General features: G+C 41.6%; 1 protein-coding gene across 3 annotated transcripts in view; it reads right to left on the minus strand.

Moving 5' to 3' along the window:
- TRDMT1 (tRNA aspartic acid methyltransferase 1) overlaps positions 1–19,273 on the minus strand; it is a 42,086-nt gene that overhangs the window by 14,407 nt on the left and 8,406 nt on the right. For all 3 annotated transcript variants that reach the window (XM_073334130.1, XM_073334129.1, XM_073334131.1), the window contains 3 exons: positions 13,466–13,575; positions 5,622–5,698; positions 2,489–2,560 (listed from right to left, as the gene is read on the minus strand). In XM_073334130.1, the coding sequence (XP_073190231.1) occupies positions 2,489–2,560; positions 5,622–5,698; positions 13,466–13,575 (259 nt within the window). The remainder of the gene's footprint in view (positions 1–2,488; positions 2,561–5,621; positions 5,699–13,465; positions 13,576–19,273) is intronic.

The following is a 19,273-nucleotide window of genomic DNA, read 5'->3' on the forward strand; positions in this document are numbered from 1 at the left end:
CACATGCACACTATCTCAGCAAAACACGCTCCCCTGGAGCTGGAGGACTCTGCAGCCATGGCTACCCCAGCCTTTTTGTGATCTCTCCGCAGCCATTCCAGCTTCCCTTTGACACTCTGCCCAAGAGAGATTAGCAGCATCTTTTGGGACACAGAGATAAATTCTCCCAGCCAAGCCCAACTCCTTTGCCCTGTCATGATAAGGGTCACATGTACCACAGTCTTATGTCTTTTAGCTGAGAAAAAGAAAGTTTCTATCTTCTCAGTCTAACCACGCAGCAATCAGAATGCGCCATTTCCACTTTGAAAGCAAAAAATTGTCTCCAAAGAAGAGCTGCCCCCTTTCAGTTTCCTCAGCTGTAAAATAGAGACAATGGTACTGACATTCCTTTCTGAAATGTGTTGTGATCTATGGATGAGCTTAGTAGCAATCTAATAAACAATTAACTGACAGACCTATTTTTACAACAAATTCAACACAGAGGAAGGATGCAATTAATTGCAATTAAGGCACAGGACTGGGCAAGATGTGGGTCAGGATCATAGAATCATAGAATATCAGGGTTGGAAGAGACCTCAGGAGGTCATCTAGTCCAACCCCCTGCTCAAAGCAGGACCAATCCCCAACTAAATCATCCTGGCTCAGCCACTCATTTCCTTCGTGACTTTGGGCAAGTCACTTAATCTTCCAGTTCTTCAGTTCCTTATTCATAAAATGGGGAAAATAATCGAACTTCCTTTTACTTGTCATTTGTCTGTCTTAGCTATTTTGATCATAAGCTCTTTGGGGCAGGAACTCTCTTACTATGTCTCTACAGTACTTACCCCACTCTCATGTGGGGCCTTTAATTTCTACTGTAATACAACAGTAATAAATCTATTTTTAGCATACATAGCACACGAGACTTGTGAAGATGAGACTCAGAAGACCATCAATTTATTTGAGAATTACATTAACGTTCCGTTCGTGGGCTCCATGAACATTTAGTATCTTGGTGCTGATCCTCCCACTATAATTCAAATAGCTAGTGAACCAAAGTGCTCAGATATCCAGTGGGTGTGAGTTTCATGCTAGATTTATGCCTTCACTGAAAGGGAAGAGGTGAGGGCGGGGAGCCTACGCTTGTTGCTTGTTACCCAGAACGATGAAAATACATCTTCTACCATCCTTCTTATAGAGAAGAAGGATGATCCAATGACTAAGGTTCTAGCCTAGGCCTTGGACAACCTAGGTTCTATTTCCTGCTGTCACTGACTTCCTGTATGACCTTGGGCAAGTCACATAGCCGCCGTGACTGAGTTCCGCATCTGTAAAACGGGGACAATAGCACTGCACTGCCTCACAAGGGTGTTATGAGGAGAAATACACTAAAGATTGTGAGGTGCTCGGAAAATAAAATTATGGAGACCATAAAAGTTTAAACTGACCATAGCACTTTGTGCTAGATTCCATCAGAAGCCAATGCAGCATTCCATATGCATGACAGGACACATGAATCTCAGCCCTAGGCAAAGTGACACAATGTCACCATGTGAGAAAACAAAAATAAAACAACTGACACTACTGCTGTCATGCACCCAGTTACATGTGCAGAAAACCTGCAGAGATCGTTTGGCTGGAGTCAGGATCCTTGGGACCACCTCCTTCCCCTTGCCATCAATATCTCAGGAAGAAAGAAGAAGAAAAGATCTTCCAAAGACAACAAGATATTTTAGAGGAAAGGTTGCTGATGGCCCAATTCCCACTTCGTGTAGCAAAAATGTGAAGAAAAGCAGAAGGTGGCCAGATCCCCTCTGCGGGAAAGGATTGAAAAGCAGGAAGCTGGCAGCCTCCAATATAAGTAGGATCTCCGAGGAATGACTGATGGTTAGCTGATCCCTCACAGGGGCAAAACCCAAATGCTCACATTGATGCCAACTGGTGCCCGATCCAGCTGTGCGGGAGGGGGAACAATGGGGGAGGCACCAGGACCTCAGGGGCCGGGCAGGAGGGTCCTGCGGGCCGGATGTGGCCCGCGGGCCGTAGTTTGTCCAGCTCTGGTTTAAATCATAATCAGTTCAAAAGGTGGAACCAGAAATCTTTTTCACCTGGAGATTTCAGATGTACTGGTCTTGATATTTATACAACACCCACCAACAAGGACTACAGGACCCAACCCTGCTCCTAAGTAAAGTCAATTTTGCCATTGAATTCAAAAGAATATTCTGCCTCTACTGTTTATGGTGCGTCCAGAGTTTTTTAATGGACTTGTGAAAGTCATGAAAACCAAACATGGAAATCAAAACAATAAGCTGTAAATTGTTATTAGTGTTAGCAAGAAACTATAATTTACAAGCAACAAAAGATTCTATGAAAACAAGTGGATGAGCACAGTGCAATTATACTATCATCCTTTAAAATCAATATGGATGGCTTCCCTTGGTACAATATTATACATGCCTAGTAACTTCAAAAGTTTAAATGGCTGAGCTAGAAGATCAGTTTATACCTTGGGAGAATATCAAGGATGTAAAGAAAACTGTTTGTCCTTGGATCAGATACATCACCTTGCAGGCCAATTCTAAGGGAGGACAAAGAAAAAAAAACATGTATAGAACACAATTATCAGCTTGTCATCTTAGGTATTTGCTTTTAAAACAAAACATTTACAACTCTTCACTTAGGTCCTGCTTACACAAGGGATTCTGCACAGGCACCAGTGTCTGCACACATGGATATACTTGACGGATCAGGACCTTTTTCAGCGCTCTAAGGAATGAACATTTACTCCCAGACTCAGTCACAAAGAGGTCAGGGATTAAGAATCACATAGGACCCAATCCTGTAAATATCTAACCTTAGTCTGGACCCTGTAAAGTGCTAAGCTCTCTGGCCCAATCCATCAAAGCACTTAAACATGCTTAACTTTAAGCACATGAGAAGCTCTGCTGAACTCACGGGACTACTCACATGCTTAATGTTAATCACAGGCTGAAGTGCTCTGCTGGATTGGGCTCAGAGTACTCAGCAGCTTCCAGGATCCAGTCCCACGTACATAATTGTATTTATATGAGTAAATCCATAGACTTAAATGGGATTACTTGGCAATTTTGCGACAGAAAAGCTTCAAAAACAGACTCCAAGGAGAAACTGCTGAGCTTGAATTAATATGCAAACTAGACACAATTAACTTGGGTTTGAATAGAGACTGGGAGTGGCTGGGTCATTACACATATTGAATCTATTTCCTTAAGTTAAGTATCCTCACACCTTCTTGTCAACTGTCTAAATGGGCCTTCTTGATTATCACTACAAAAGTTTTTTTCTCCTGCTAATAGCTCATCTTAACTAATTAGCCTCTCACAGTTTGTATGGTAACTTCTAACTTATCTGTATGTGTGTGAAAAATATATATAATCTATCTCTTATTATATGTTCCATTCTATGCATCCGATGAAGTGGGCTGTAGCCCACGAAAGCTTATGCTCTAATAAATTTGTTAGTCTTCTAAGGTGCCACAAGTCCTCCTGTTCTTTTTACTTGGCTAAGTGATTCCAGGCCCAGAGCTTGTATTTTTATTGGCTTATTTAAAAAGGAAAACAACAATAACAACATTTTGGTGCAAGCATTTTGGTATTTTTCATTTCCCAATTAATCTTACATAGCATTGTCTTATCAGTACATAATCAAAACAGAAAAGGAGTACTTGTGGCACCTTAGAGACTAACCAATTTATTTGAGCATGAGCTTTCGTGAGCTACAGCTCACTTCATCGGATGCATACCGTGGAAACTGCAGCAGACTTTATATATACACAGAGATCATGAAACAATACCTCCTCCCACCCCACTGTCCTGCTGGTAATAGCTTATCTAAAGTGATCATCAAGTTGGGCCATTTCCAGCACAAATCCAGGTTTTCTCACCCTCCACCCTCCCCCCCCCCCCACAAATTCACTCTCCTGCTGGGTTAGTCCCTAAGGTGCCACAAGTCCTCCTTTTCTTTTTGCGAATACAGACTAACACGGCTGTTACTCTGAAACCTGTCATAATCAAAACAGTAGATTTGGGAGGAAACAAACAACACCACCCACTCCACACATTGTTTTGAATCAAAAACACATTCTTAAAGATCATCTTTTTGGAAATTAAAGTCATTGGGATGATCAGAGGGCCAGATTCTGATACCCTTAATCATGTTGAGTGGCATCTTACTTCACGAGTAGTTCCAGCAACATCAATGGGACGGTTCATGGAGTGAGGGACTACTCAACAAGAGTAAGATTATTAGAACCTGGCCATGTGATCTGTTCGAGTTAAAGTAATTATTAAGGCTGTCAAGCGATTAAAAAAATTAACTGTGATTAATCGCGTGATTAAAAAAATTAACTGCGATTAATTGCACTGTTAAACAATAATAAAATACCAGTTATTTAAATATTTTGGGATGTTTTTCTACATTTTCAAATATATTGATTTCAATTACACCACAGAATACAAAGTGCTCACTTTATAGTTATTTTTATTACAAATATTTGTTCTGTAAAAAACAAAAGAAATTGTATTTTTCAATTCACCTCATACAAATAGTGTAGTGCAATCTCTATCATGAAAGCTGATCTTACAAATGTAGAATTACGTTAAAAAAAAACCTGCATTCAAAAACAAAACAAAGTAAAACTTTAGAGCCTACAGGTCCATTCGGTCCTACTTCTTGTTCAGCCAATCGCTCAAACAAACAAGTTTGTTTACATTTGCAGGAAATAATGCTGCCCACTTCTTGTTTACAATGTCACCTGAAAGTGAGAACCGACGTTTGCATGGCACTGTTGTAGCCCGCATTGTAAGATATTTTTACGTGCCAGATGCTCTAAAGATTTGTATGTCCTTTCACACATTATCTCCAGTATCCACACAGGTTTCAAATAGGTTTCAAAATCCTTGTGACTTTATATAAACTCTATCTAGACCCTGATTCTGATCCCCTTATTCTCCGTCAAATCATAGTATTTATTGCAGAATAAGCCAGTACAGTTTAAAGTACAGTATGTGTCCAAAGTCAGTGCATATACAAGGGAAGATTGTACTCTTGGCGTCACCCTGGAGTAATTCCAGTATTCTGTCTCGAGTTACTCTGGATTGAGAGAGATCAGATGCTAACCATTAACAAGCAAGGGGAGGTACCTTAAAAGGCCAAAAAAAAAAAAATCACAAACTTTCACAGGTCACGTACAGGATGCAAAATAAGTGGTACATCAAGCTTCAGTAATTTTGACTGAAGTATGAAAGTATGACTAGCCCATCACCATTTTTACTGTAGTAGTAAGGGACTACTCAACAAGCGTAAAATTATTAGAACCTGACCATGTCATTTGTTACAGAGTTAAAGTAATTATGTTCATCTATTGAAACCTGACTGTTACTTGGAATTAATCCAATAAACGTACATCCTAGCAGACCTACTTCTTATCCAGTAAAGATCTGTCCAGTACCCACACAGAAATAGGCATAGCAAAAGATACATGGGAAAATATAGACAGATATGAACCACAAAGTGTATGGATCTTGAGAATTTTTTTTAACTTAATAAACATTCACAGTTACTGCATCTTTCTCCAGAACTGGAATATTTGTTATACACACCTTGTAAATGGCTGACATGGAGGACTCATCAAAATCATATCAAAAGATAATCTGTTTAACTCCGCCAGTGTTATGCCCTGAATAAGGAAGAAACATAAACATGCTTTTGGGATTGAGAGTTTTTTCTTTTACTGTCAATTACTGCTTTCTAGATACCAAACTTTCTGGTTACTTCCACTGTTAGCAATCCCCTAGTAAAACCTTTCTAACCTGGTTCTTTGGCCTAATAACTGCGTCCTTCTCCAATACTTGGCAAACACCGTAAAGCGCAGATTTGTATTTACTTCAACAGTGCGCTAGCAGCACTGGTGAGGGCAGAGCACTTTCTTGATCCTGGGTTTGCCAATCACGCTTTTAGAGCGGCAGGAGATAGCTCACGTTTCTTTCAGTGGTCACATCAAAAATGTTAGCTATATTTTTCTCCCCCAAACAAACAAAGCACCTTTATTCAAGTATTTAACCATTTGTTGGTCAGAAAAAATATTTTAAAAAGCACCAAAACTCAACAGGAGAACAGAATTAGATTTTGAAAAAGCATTTTCCTCTCTGTAGTCACCTGTTTTTGGAGGGGGGTGGGGGGGTGAGAGAACCTGGATTTGTGCAGGAAATGGCCCACCTAGATTATCATACACCTTGTGAAGAGAGTGGTCACTTTGGATGGGCTATTACCAGCAGGAGAGTGAGTCTGTGTGTGGGGGGGTGGAGGGTGAGAAAACCTGGATTTGTGCTGGAAATGGCCCAACTTGATGATCACTTTAGATAAGCTATTACCAGCAGGACAGCGGGGTGGGAGGGGGTATTGTTTCATGGTCTCTGTGTGTATATAATGTCTTCTGCAGTTTCCACGGTATGCATCTGATGAAGTGAGCTGTAGCTCACGAAAGCTCATGCTCAAATAAATTGGTTAGTCTCTAAGGTGCCATAAGTACTCCTTTTCTTTTTGCAAAGACAGACTAACACGGCTGTTACTCTGAAACCTGTCCATAACAATCTCTCAAATAATAGTCACTTGTCCATAACAACCTCTCAAATATTATGTCTTTCTGGAAAGATAGCAAATTCCTTATGCGGAATCAAATGCCCAGAGGCTTTGCAGAGAATCTTCACGAAAACTTGGGGAACCTGTTTTTTCCACCTAGGCCACAAAGCATTAGGAGAGATACTTACATAATGACAGGTTTCAGAGTAGCGGCCAGATTAGTCTGTATTCGCAAAAAGAAAAGGAGTACTTGTGGCACCTTAGAGACTAACCAATTTATTTGAGCATAAGCTTTTGTGAGCTACAGCTCACTTCATTGGATGCAGTCCACTGAATGCATCCGATGAAGTGAAGCTCATGAAAGCTTATGCTCAAATAAATTGGTTAGTCTCTAAGGTGCCACAAGTACTCCTTTTCTCATAGCACTTAGGAGCCCTAATCATGGACCAGGGCCCCCAGTGCTAGGTGGTGTACAAACACCAAACAAGAAGTGCAGCCAGGCTGTTCTGCAGCCCTTATTGCAATGCATGGGCTACAAAAGCAGGTGTTGCCCTGGCACTCTCCCGACAGGGATAGCATGGTACTTACCAGAGCTGTTTTTTACCACATAAAATCCTGGTTTTTACCCCCTGGGAAAAACTAGCTAGACATTTTCTATTTTAAAAATGGTTTCATTAATACATACCACATTACACTTAGTTTTATTTACATATTCAAACTGTGGTTACATGAGGCAGTAGATTCAGAGATTAATATAGGGTTGTACAAATAAAAAGTAAAACTGCTGTGGGTGTAATCCTAATATAGGTAATTATAATACTAAACATCAGAATGTCTGTACAGTGGAGTCGCATCTTACGCGGTGGTTAGGTTCTAAAGTCAGCGCATAAGGCGAATATCGCTTATAGTAAAAAAGACAGAGAAATGGAAGAATGAAAGAATAAAAAAAGGGAGAAAGACGACTTCAACATCGTTATGCGCAAACCAGAGTGCCTCAGGATGGCCAGGAGCATTGTCTACGATCAGCAACACTTTAAAGTCAAGTCCTTTCTCTTAGAGGTACCGCTTGACCTCGGAATGAAACGCTTGTGGAACCAATCCAGAAATAATGCTGCCATCACCCAAGCCTTTTTATTTGATCGCCAGAACACGGGCAGGAGATTTTTGTTCTTGCCTTTTAGGGCACGGGGATTTGCAGCCCTGCAGAGTAAGCCCAGCTTTATTAAATGCCCAGCCGCATTGCCACAAAACAACACAGACATACAGTCTTTAGCTGCTTTGAAACCAGGGCCTGTCTTTCTGCTTTCGAAGTGTAAGTGCGGTTGGGCATTTTTTTTTCCAGAAGAGCCCAGTCTCGTCAGCATTAAGAACTTGTTCAGGAAGATAGCCCTTTTCTTCTATGATTTTCTTAAAATTGTTCGGGGTAGGCTTTTGCTGCCTCTTCATTGTCTGATGCAGCTTCACCAGTAGTCTGCATGTTTTTGAGGTTGAAGCGGTTCCTAAAACTGTTAAGCCAACCTTGGCTGGCTTTGAATTCCTTCTCATCAGAAGGCTGTCCCTCTTCAGTGGGAGGTTTGAATAGCGCGTAGAGGCTAAGAGCCTTTTCTCGCAACGTGTTGCCATTGATGGGCACACGTTTATGGTTCATGTCTTCCTGCCATAATTAAATGCCTTTTCAGTCTTCACTAAAGTCTTATCATGCACCTGGCTCATCACCTTAGCCGTTATTGGAGCACTTGATGCCATGGCTGGACGAATTTCTCTCTCTCGAAACTTGATGGCACAGATGCTAGATTCGTTGCGGCCATATTTACGCACCACATTGGAGACCGACATACCGTCTCTCAATAAGTCCAACACAGCCAGTTTTTCCTCCAGTGTTGGAACAGATTGCTGTTTCTTCGGTTGAGCACCAGATGAAGTAGTTGGCTTGCATTTAGGGGGCATGTTGTATGAAAAATACGTATCTTTAAACACTAGAATCACACTCAGCACGGCGAGATGCTCACCGGATGGGTGGGCAGCGATCGATCCAGCGGGGGTTGATTTATCGCATCTAGTCTAGACGCGATAAATCAACCCCCGAGTGCTTTCCCATCAACTCCTGTACAGTACTCCACCACTGAGAGTTGTTATTTTTCTTTTTTGTTGCCAAATGCATATAGTTGAATTTGCGTAAGTTAAATGCGCGTATGATGCGACTCCATTGTATACATTTTGGTTAAGTATTTTCTTGAAGAAGTTTATACATGTTGACTTATTTCAGTTTTCAACATTATATAAACAAAAATGGAAATTATTTGATTACATTGAAACAATAATAATGCAGAGTTGTAAACTTGAAACATTAAGCAACACAATCAGAAGCACACAGAGCGGCAGATAACTGGTCCAGGTCCATTTGGCCATGCAACATTTTATAGCAGAAGAGCAACCCTGAGGTAGTGGAGAGACTGAACCTATTCCTCAGTTCTGCACGTGCATATCCAAAGTTTGAAAAGATTCATTCTGTGCTTGCTGGACACTGCAATTGCACCACCAGTTCCATTCAGTCAGATGGAATACCAGCATTCTTCAGATTTTTCTACCATGTTTCAGGGGAAACCTTTTCCTAGAAAGCAGATGAAAAATGCTGATTTTTGGATACAGGGCTTCTGCTACTTTAAATGCAAGAAAATATGGCAGAAAGTTGAGAACTCTAGGGTACAGATGTGGGGACCTGCATGAAAAACCTCCTAAGCTTATCTTTACCAGTTTAGGTCAAAACTTCCCCAAGGTACAAAATATTCCACCCGTCGTCCTTGGATTGGCCGCTACCACCACCAAACTAATACTGGTTACTGGGGAAGAGCTGTTTGGACGCGTCCTTCCCCCCAAAATACTTCCCAAAACCTTGCACCCCACTTCCTGGACAAGGTTTGGTAAAAAGCCTCACCAATTTGCCTAGGTGACTACAGACCCAGACCCTTGGATCTTAAGAACAATGAACAATCCTCCCAACACTTGCACACCCCCCCTTCCTGGGAAATGTTGGATAAAAAGCCTCACCAATTTGCATAGGTGACCACAGACCCAAACCCTTGGATCTGAGAACAATGAAAAAGCATTCAGTTTCTTACAAGAAGACTTTTAATAAAAATAGAAGTAAATAGAAATAAAGAAATCCCCCCTGTAAAATCAGGATGGTAGATATCTTACAGGGTAATTAGATTCAAAAACATAGAGAACCCCTCTAGGCAAAACCTTAAGTTACAAAAAAGATACACAGACAGAAATAGTTATTCTATTCAGCACAATTCTTTTCTCAGCCATTTAAAGAAATCATAATCTAACACATACCTAGCTAGATTACTTATTAAAAGTTCTAAGACTCCATTCCTGGTCTATCCCCAGCAGAAACCAGCATATAGACAGACACACAGACCCTTTGTTTCTCTCCCTCCTCCCAGCTTTTGAAAGTATCTTGTCTCCTCATTGGTCATTTTGGTCAGGTGCCAGTGAGGTTACCTTTAGCTTCTTAACCCTTTACAGGTGAGAGGAGCTTTCCCCTGGCCAGGAGGGATTTCAAAGGGGTTTACCCTTCCCTTTATATTTATGACACACCACCAGTTCCATTCAGTCAGATGGAATACCAGCATTCTTCAGATTTTTCTACCATGTTTCAGGGGAAACTTTTTCCTAGAAAGCAGATGAAAAATGCTGATTTTTGGATACAGGGCTTCTGCTACTTTAAATGCAAGAAAATATGGCAGAAAGTTGAGATTTTTGCTGAGCATCCAGAGCCCTGCAATTTCTTCTTGTTCAGCTGACAATTTCTTTCCTGCATATTCTGGATGAAGGCAGTTGGCAAAATGTGTACTGGAGTAATTGTCTCACAGAATCTTTTTGTGCTTCTGCTTTGTGTGATACAAGATCTTCATTTATCATTAGCTCCAACCACACTTTGCATGCAACAGCAATTGTTGATGTGTCCCTTTGGAATGCCAACGTGGATCGGGCTTTGTTGAGATGTACTTGGCAATGACAATGCAGTTTTACCAGTATCTCCAATTCAAATCTTCATACACGTTTAGCCAAAGTCAGTTATTCCAGTGTCTCTTTGTCCTTTCCACTGCATTTTGCAAAATGTTTCCTCATAGGGTCTGCCTTCCCACTCCATTTTGCTTCACAATTTCTGCATCAAAAGACTCTTTGCCATCGTAATGAACTTTCTCAACATAACCATGAATCGGGTCAAGTGGTCTTCCACCTTTGCGCATGTTGAAATATTTTTACTTAAGTCACTGTACTCAGAGTTCAGTTACAGCAGTTGCTCTCCAGCCAGCCAGAGCAAGAGGCAAAGTACTGGCCTGGACAGTTAGTTCAGCAGCTTATCTCAAATACTGAAACTTCTGAATCTGGGGATTTCTCTTCTTTGCTAAACAAACATCTGATTTGCATTACTAAACAAAGAAGGGGAATTCCCAGATTCAGTAGATTTTGTTTTAAATAGCCAAGGCAATAGCATACAGCACTATACTGAGGCTATATTTTGTGTTATTTTATTTGATTTATTCAAAATTAAACAGACCATATTACTGAAAAACTATTTTCAAATTCCTAAATATTTTTCAGTAATATTCATTAGTCTATTCTCAAAGTAATTTTATTGTTCCCAGTTTAAACTAGTATTTACCAAGGCCCCACGCTAAACTAGTTTTCCCTGGGAAACTCCCAACTCTGTCTCCCTATGCATTTGCTTTTGGCCAGCAGATCCACATGGTTGAGGAGCAAATAACCAGGATCGTATACTCAACGTGGCATCCTACCAAATCTCCTCTCCATACTAACAAGGACGACAGGGCTATTGCTTCACAGCAGGCAAAGAGTGCACCATTCCCACGTGCTGTTTTTCCATGGCCTGCCTGCCTTCTGCTGTTACTTTTAGCTTTGGGGGCCAGGACTTGCTGCACCATACTCTGCTAAATAATGTGGACAAATTCTTACACAGAATGATACTGTCCAATTAAATGCGTGGGGTTTTTAGGTTTATTTTTAGTTAGGACAAAGATTTTTTTAAAACTAGTAGACTGAAAGTTGTATGTTTAACTGGCATGTCTAAGGTTCCAGAAGTGTTAGACCGTAAAGACTCACATTTCATCCAGAAATACCATTATAAACAGAATATTTCATACCATGTCATGTGCTGTTGCTTAACAAGTCATGTGTTATAGCTTAACTGTTGGGTAACCCTAACAGGAAGGGTTTTAACTTAGATCTTACTAGTGGTGAAGATGTTTTTTCTTTAAGGTACACTGTGAAAAGTTTATTCTGGTCCTTTCTGTGTAAAATCCCACAAAGCTAGTTTTATGGCTTACTGGTCATACAATACAAAAAGACTTTTGTTTAAAGGAGAAAGAATTAGATCTGTGTTGCAGAATTACTACCAGAGCTACAAGTTCATTAAACTGCACCAGAAGGTTTAGCTCATAGTATGTGTGGGGTTTTTTTGTTTTTTTAAGTAACTTAATAATCAGCCAACCTGTAACATCCCACCTAGAGAAACAGAAACAAGAAAGTAGGTCTGATTATGGTCATGAAAAATAATTGCTGCTTTTTATTTATTTCAGGGGTTAGCTTTATAAAAGAAAAGTTACTAAAATTCCATATAAAAACAGCAACGCAAGAGAGATTTTACTGTTTTCCCACAAAGCTTAAGGAAGATTTTATTGACTTGAATATACTCTTAAAATCCATCAAGGACATAAAATGTAATTCCTCTTCTTTCTTTTCCCCCATTTAAGAAACTCAGATCTGACACTAGTCAGCAAGTACCAAGTGTTGAATAAGCAGGCATCCTTTAGCCATCCAATCTGGTTTTACTTAAACTGGTGTGTTAAAACAAGCTCAGAAACTTCTACTATCAGGCTGAAAACTGTGATGGGAGATTAAAAGGTGTTCAGTAATTTCTAACCACTCTGAAATGGACATATATTATACAAATCCATGTGGCTAATTTATAATTCCCCTGTCATATTAAACATACTAGAACAAAAATGTGTAATTAAAATTTGTGGCATAAATCAACAAAAGCATCAAGCCTTTTTATAAGCACTGAAGTTAATTTACAAAACTCTTTTTCAAGAAATTAGAGAGGGAAGAGACTTACTAGGTCACCTGATCGATCTAGCCCTCTAACAATGCAGGATTGTTCCCTACAGTGTATTTTAAATTGCTTTTTCCAATCAGGTTTTAAATGTTGAATAAATGAATGTCTCTTACTAATTTGACAAAATTCTTTTACACTTCTTTTTATTTTGGGGGTTGATGCTTGGCTATGTAGCCTTTACTGGCACAGTAATCAAGCATCCTTATACAGCAGGTTTTCAGGAAAAACAAAATCCTTCTCAGCTAATCAAGGGCTTGTCTACATTGAGACGTTGTCAACAAAACTTTTTTCTTGCACGGGTACTTAAAAAAGCCTCCCCGCAAAAAAACAAGCAAGTTTCGCCAACGCAAGTGGCAGTGTGAATGCGGCTTTGCCGCTTGCAGGGCTGGAAGTATTTTGTTGGCAGAAGTGCCAAAAAAATACCGATAGAGAGCGTTCACACGTGCTGAATTTTAGCGACAAGGTTGTGTCAACCTTAGTGTAGTGTAGTGTAGACTATGCCCTAGAAAGCATCAGTCTGTACTCTATGCATGTGTGTATCTCCCTAAAGCAGTAGTTACACCTCTAGGAATCTACCAAAGTCATTACTACACATAATCCAACAAAGCAATCCTTTTACATTACTGCCTCCCAGTTTCAAGTGTTCTGATTTCACATTCCCCACTAATACTCAACTGAGATGGCTAGAGCAGAAAGAGACACGTGTCCATTACTCACCTCAATTGTCTTTGCCCACAATGGCGTGCTGGGAAAGTTGTGTTTGTACACTTCGTTAGCAACAGTGTTCACATCAACAGCAGCAACGACTTCTGCAGATATACAGCTTTCTGGAATTAAGAAAGGAATTTGCAAAACCATACCTGTGCTTTAAAATACACTACATTTTCTCATGATACCAGAGCTAATGCACAAATAGTTTTACAGGTAAAGAGAAATAATGTGCTCAGAACTGCTGTGTCGACTCAAACTTTACACAAAATGTACCACAATCACTTCATTTTATAGCCAAAGCTGCCTTTCTCCACCCACTGCACTCTAAAAAATTATTTGTATTCACTGTAACACACACACGCACACAAACTCCATCCACCCTCTTCTTGGTCATTATTCTAGCTACATTTTTTCTAAGTAAGAACACAGGGGACATAGGGCTTTGCAGATCAACATGCCGCACCATGCAACAATTGACAGAAATACTCTAGCTACTAATCAGAGATCTTACACCCTGGAAACCAGACTTGCCACTCTTGAAGCATATTGTTTGTCAGTTTGGGAAACTGGGTTAGTAAAGTTGTCCTTGAACTTGGGTCATCTATGTTGCTACACTGCAACATCCAGAAGGGGGATTTTTAAGGTCACTGAATCACTTTATTGCTTGTATTGCACCTTGGGCCCTGACTCTGAAAATGTTTTGTATGAGTGCAAGGATCCCCTGGTATAGAGTAGCTTGAAGGACAAAGACATTAGACAGCTCTTAATGTAACACCATAGCTTCTTAGATGAAAAGAGAAATGACTGACTTCTTTAAATATATTAATGAAAAAGCAGGAGACTGCAGTATAAATCTAATAATAATTATCCAAAAGGAAAAATGCAGAAAACAGACACAAAGTACACAATGAGTTTATAGAGCAACAGAATAAGCCAATTCTACAAAAACTCAGATCACAAAAGATGCTGTTCAGTCTATCACTGATCACAGCACATTGCTTCCTGATAGTAATCACATCCTCTAGAGCAGGGGAGGGCAAACTACAGCCTGTGGGCCGCATCTGGCCTGTCAGGGCTTTCAATCCGGCCCACAGCATTGCCAGCCCTATGGCATAGCGGGGCTAAGGCAGGCTTCTCTCCTCCCCTGGCCCCGCACCGCTCCTGGAAGCGGCCGGCACCACGTCCCTGCGGCCCCGGCGGGGGGAGAGGGACAGAGGGCTCCGTGCGCTGCCCTTGCCTGCAGGTACCGCCACCCGCAGCTCCCACTGGCCAGGAATGGGGAACCGCAGCCAATAGGAGCTTTAGGGGTGGTACTCGCAGGTGAGGGCAGTGCGCAGCAGAGCTGCCTGCCCCACCCCACCCCCCAGGAGCCACTGCTGGACATGCTGGCCACTTCTGGTAGCGGCCCAGGGCCCAGGGCAGGCAGGGAGTCTGCCTTAGCCCCACTGTGCACCACAGCCACCCCGGAGCTACTCGAGGTAAGCAGTGCTGGGTCAGAGCCTGCACCCCAACCCTCTTCCCTGAGCCCCCGCCACACCCCTCCTGCATCCCAACCCCCTGCCCTGAGCCTTCCCGCACTCCGCACCCCCTCCTGCACCTCCAACCCCCTGCCCTGAGCCTCTTGCCGCACCCCATACCCCACACCCCTACCCCCCGCCACAGCCCTCCTGCACCCCAACTCCCTGCCCTGAGCCCCCTGCCACACCCTACACCCCCCATGCACCCCAGCCCCTTGCACTCCTGCCCCGAGCCCCCTGCCACACCCATCCTGCACCCCAATCCCCCACCCTGAGCCCCCTCCGGCTCCTCTCACCCTTCCTGCACTCCAACCCCTTGCCCTGAGCCCCTTCCTGCACACCGCACCCCCTCCCACACCCCACACTCCCTCCTGCACCCCAACCTCCTGCACCCCAACCCCCTGCCCCAGCCCTACATTCATGGCCCTGCATACAATTTCCCTACCCAGATGTTCCCCTCAGGCCAAGAAGTTTGGCCACCCCTGCTCTACACTGAGCCATTTTACATAAATAAATCTTTATGTTCATCAATAGAAGCCCAGGAGGCAATCATGCATGCACTTTCTACTGTAAACTACATCAATTCCAACAGCAACTCCACAAGCCGCTTGCCATGTTATTCCAACTTCAGCATTAACAATTTTAATTTGTTTTAGTCCAAAAAGAGACAAGATAGACTTCTTTATTTTAATAACATCACTTTTCAAAACGACATGCTCTCAACCTGAGTACATCATATGAATGATTGCTAATTATCCGTTGAGTACTGTAAATGTTCAGGATACTTTACAAAACAGAGTTAAACACTTTCCATGCCCAGCAATTTCGGAGCAGGAAAGCCAAGTACAGGATTCCAATAGTGACAACTAGATCACTGAAAATTAAAGCCTCATCTACTATATCTGATTGGTAGAGCTTTCAAGCCTCTTCCATCTTACTCACATTTCTCTGCTGTTCAGAAATATTTGAAAGGTCACCGTGTGAAACAATATATAGGAATTTTCATTCAGGCAACTAACATTTTCTGGTTTGCTCACTTAATTTAACCAATGACAATCTGAGCCTCATGGGAAAAAGATGAATAGGTGAACTATGCGAACATCTATTAAAGGCTCGTTTTATTGCGTCTCTTATTTTCCTTCTCGACACCGTGAACACACACTGTGACAGATGTGTTACACACAGGTATGTTCATAGCAGAGCAACTGTGATGACTGCACCTGGGACTATGGATCCGGTATGGTAACGCTGACATCCAGTGCGGGAAAAAAAAAAGCCAGTTTAGCAAATCAACTATCTAAATTTCGAAGCGTATTTAAAATCCAATATGATGGACTTCCTACAGCACAAAAGTAAAGCCTAGGTAACGGATACAGATTTCCAGTACAACAATGGAGATTCCTTTTGAAGACATACTGCCCCTAACTAACAGGTGCCTGCCCTGTGGGTGCCCTGTCAGGAATGGAAATTAACCATCTCCAATCATTATCCCATCAAACAAACAATAAAAGTGGCAGAAGCTGGAGGCTCTGACAGCCACTCTTAGGTCAGTTGTTCACCCTTTTCACCACCACTATTTCCATCCCCTTAGTAAAAAATTTAAAAAAAAAACAAAAAAGTGAGGGACTTCAATCAAGGGCTTTGTAGGCCCTAAAGGCTGGCCCATGGTGGTCACTTTTAACCCAAACCATAAAGGCTAATTCTGGAGGGAAAGGTATAGAAACTTTGTTCTAATTCTCCTCATCCAATACCTATTTCTCTAACTCCACAATGCTGGGATCTTATAGGATCTCATTTTCATGCAAAGGATGGATTTCACTTTCCTCCTATTGAGCTGAAATAGCATTAAACTCAAAAAAATTTACTAATAAGACTTTTCTTCAGCATTCAGATCCCAACATTCAGAAGTGAGTAATGTAATGGAAAGCACGGCTATTTTCTTTTTTTAGATGAGCTTTTTCAAGAGAAGCGGGGAAAACAATGCACCTGGTATGACTACAATAGTTTTCCTGAGAGCACAGCATAGGCAGCGTGATGCCATTGCCCAGCAGAATCAAATTTGTTAGCATAATTAGTTACATTAGCCTACTTCCCACTATATCTATATAGTCAAGCATAGAATTTTGTCTTTACAAAAAACACTGTTACCACGGTCAGGTTTTTCTCTGGGTTTGGAGAAACAGCAAGTGTGTCTTATCTATCAGTCTTAGGTTCTTCTACAGAGATACTTCAGCACAGTTCTAAGCACCTTACAAACAACATAAAGTACTAATAGCTTTTCTTCTATGTTACAGTAAGTAAAAGAATATACGAGCGTTTCGGTTCACAAAACCTCTTGGCAAACTAAGAGCACTGCTGCTTTATATGAATTGCAGACTCTGCATTACAAGAACAGTAATTAATCAATATATACTGGGCAAGAAACTTCCTGGTGCAACCAAATTGAGGTCATCACATGAACAATAGGAAGGATAGGGTCACCTTTACAGTCACATTTCCTGGGGCCCCATTCAATCTCTGGTGTAAATCAGAGGAGTCTCTGGGCTGCTTTGACTTACTTCCAGTTGTTCATGGCTCCAAGGAACTGTTCTGGCAGCTCAGAATTGCAAGGACACAGGGTAACCCCAGCCACTATCCCTCTCTACCAAGGATATCCCACAATGGGGTACCGGGGCAGAGCGTTGCACAAAGCCGCTATGCCAATTCTGCATTCCTTGGGAGTTCCTCTTACACAAGTGATTTCGTCAGAAGGTGGCTTTCTGGTTGCTTTACACCACCGGAACTGAACAAAGCAGCTGGAATGGACAAATTAATCTGGACCACTGTATCTAGCAAAGGAAAATCTGCATACCCAAGATGTCACCAAAAAAAAAAAAAACATTAAAATCATCCTTTGTGAGATTTTATTAAAATAATTTAAATATTTAATCTGGATGCTAAATTTTGATGTGAATAACTCAATGGCCACCACATTTCTGTATAATTGTCTTTTTCCATCATTCAGGGCTTTTTTCTGAAACCAAAAGAACAAACTTACGCTTTATTTTTAATTATACATTTTACTTAATTATCCAGCAATGGGCAAAAAATCTATTTACTTGTCTAGAAACATGTAACGTTTAGGCATTTCTGACTAGGTTACAGCCAGTTAACTGAACTCCCAAGAAAAAAACCCAGCACAAATAAAGAAACATGCATTGCCCTCGAGATGTCTCTTAAAAGAATAGGTGCCAGTTTTCAAGGGCTGGCAAAGTAATTAAACTGTAGCTGTGTAGAAAACAACTTAATGTTAGGAAGACTAGAAATAAGGCATACATTTTTAACAGTGAGGGCAATTAACCACTGAACAACATTCTTAGGGACATGGTGGATTCTCCATCACTTGAAGTCTTCAAATTCAGACTAGATAGCATATCTTTTGGAAAGCTATAAATTCAAACTGCAGTTATGGGCTTATGCAGAAATTACTGTGTGAGGTCATATAGTCTGTGCTACCATAACATCATAGAAGACTAGGGTTTGAAGAGACCTCAGGAGGCCATCTAGTCCAACCCTCTGCTCAAAGCAGGCCCAACCCCAACTAAATCATCCCAGCCAGGGCTTTGTCAAGCCGGGCCTTAAAAACCTCTAAGGATGGAGATTCCACCACCTCCCTAGGTAACCCATTCCAGGGCTTCATCACCCTTCTAGTGAAATAGTTTTTCTTAATATCCAACCTAAAATCTCCCCCACTGCAACTTGAGGCCATTGCTCCTTGTTCTGTCATCTGCCACCATTGAGAACAGCCTAGCTCCATCTTCTTTGGAACCCACCTTCAGATAGCTGAAGACTGCTATCAAATCCCCCCTCACTCTTCTTTTCTGCAAACTAAATAAGCCCAGTTTCCTCAGTCTCTCCTCATAAGTCATGTACCCCAGCCCCCTAATCATTTTCGTTGCCCGCTGCTGGACTCTCTCCAATTTGTCCACATTCTTTCTGTAGTGGGGAGCCCAAAACTGGATGCAGTACTCTAGATGTGGCCTCACCTGTGCCGAATAGAGGGGAATAATCACTTCCCTCGATCTGCTGGCAATGCTCCTACTAATGCAGCCCAATATGCCGTTAGCTTTCTTGGCAACAAGGGCACACTGTTGACTCATATCCAGCTTCTTGTCCACTGTAACCCCCAGGTCCTTTTCTGCAAAACTGCCGCTTAGCCAGTTGACCCCCAGCCTGTAGCAGTACATGGAATTCTTCCGTCCTAATTGCAGGACTCTGCACTTGTCCTTGCTGAACCTCATCAGATTTCTTTTGGCCC

This window comes from Lepidochelys kempii, chromosome 2, assembly GCF_965140265.1.
Source record: "Lepidochelys kempii isolate rLepKem1 chromosome 2, rLepKem1.hap2, whole genome shotgun sequence".
NCBI classification, from domain to species: Eukaryota; Metazoa; Chordata; order Testudines; family Cheloniidae; genus Lepidochelys; species Lepidochelys kempii.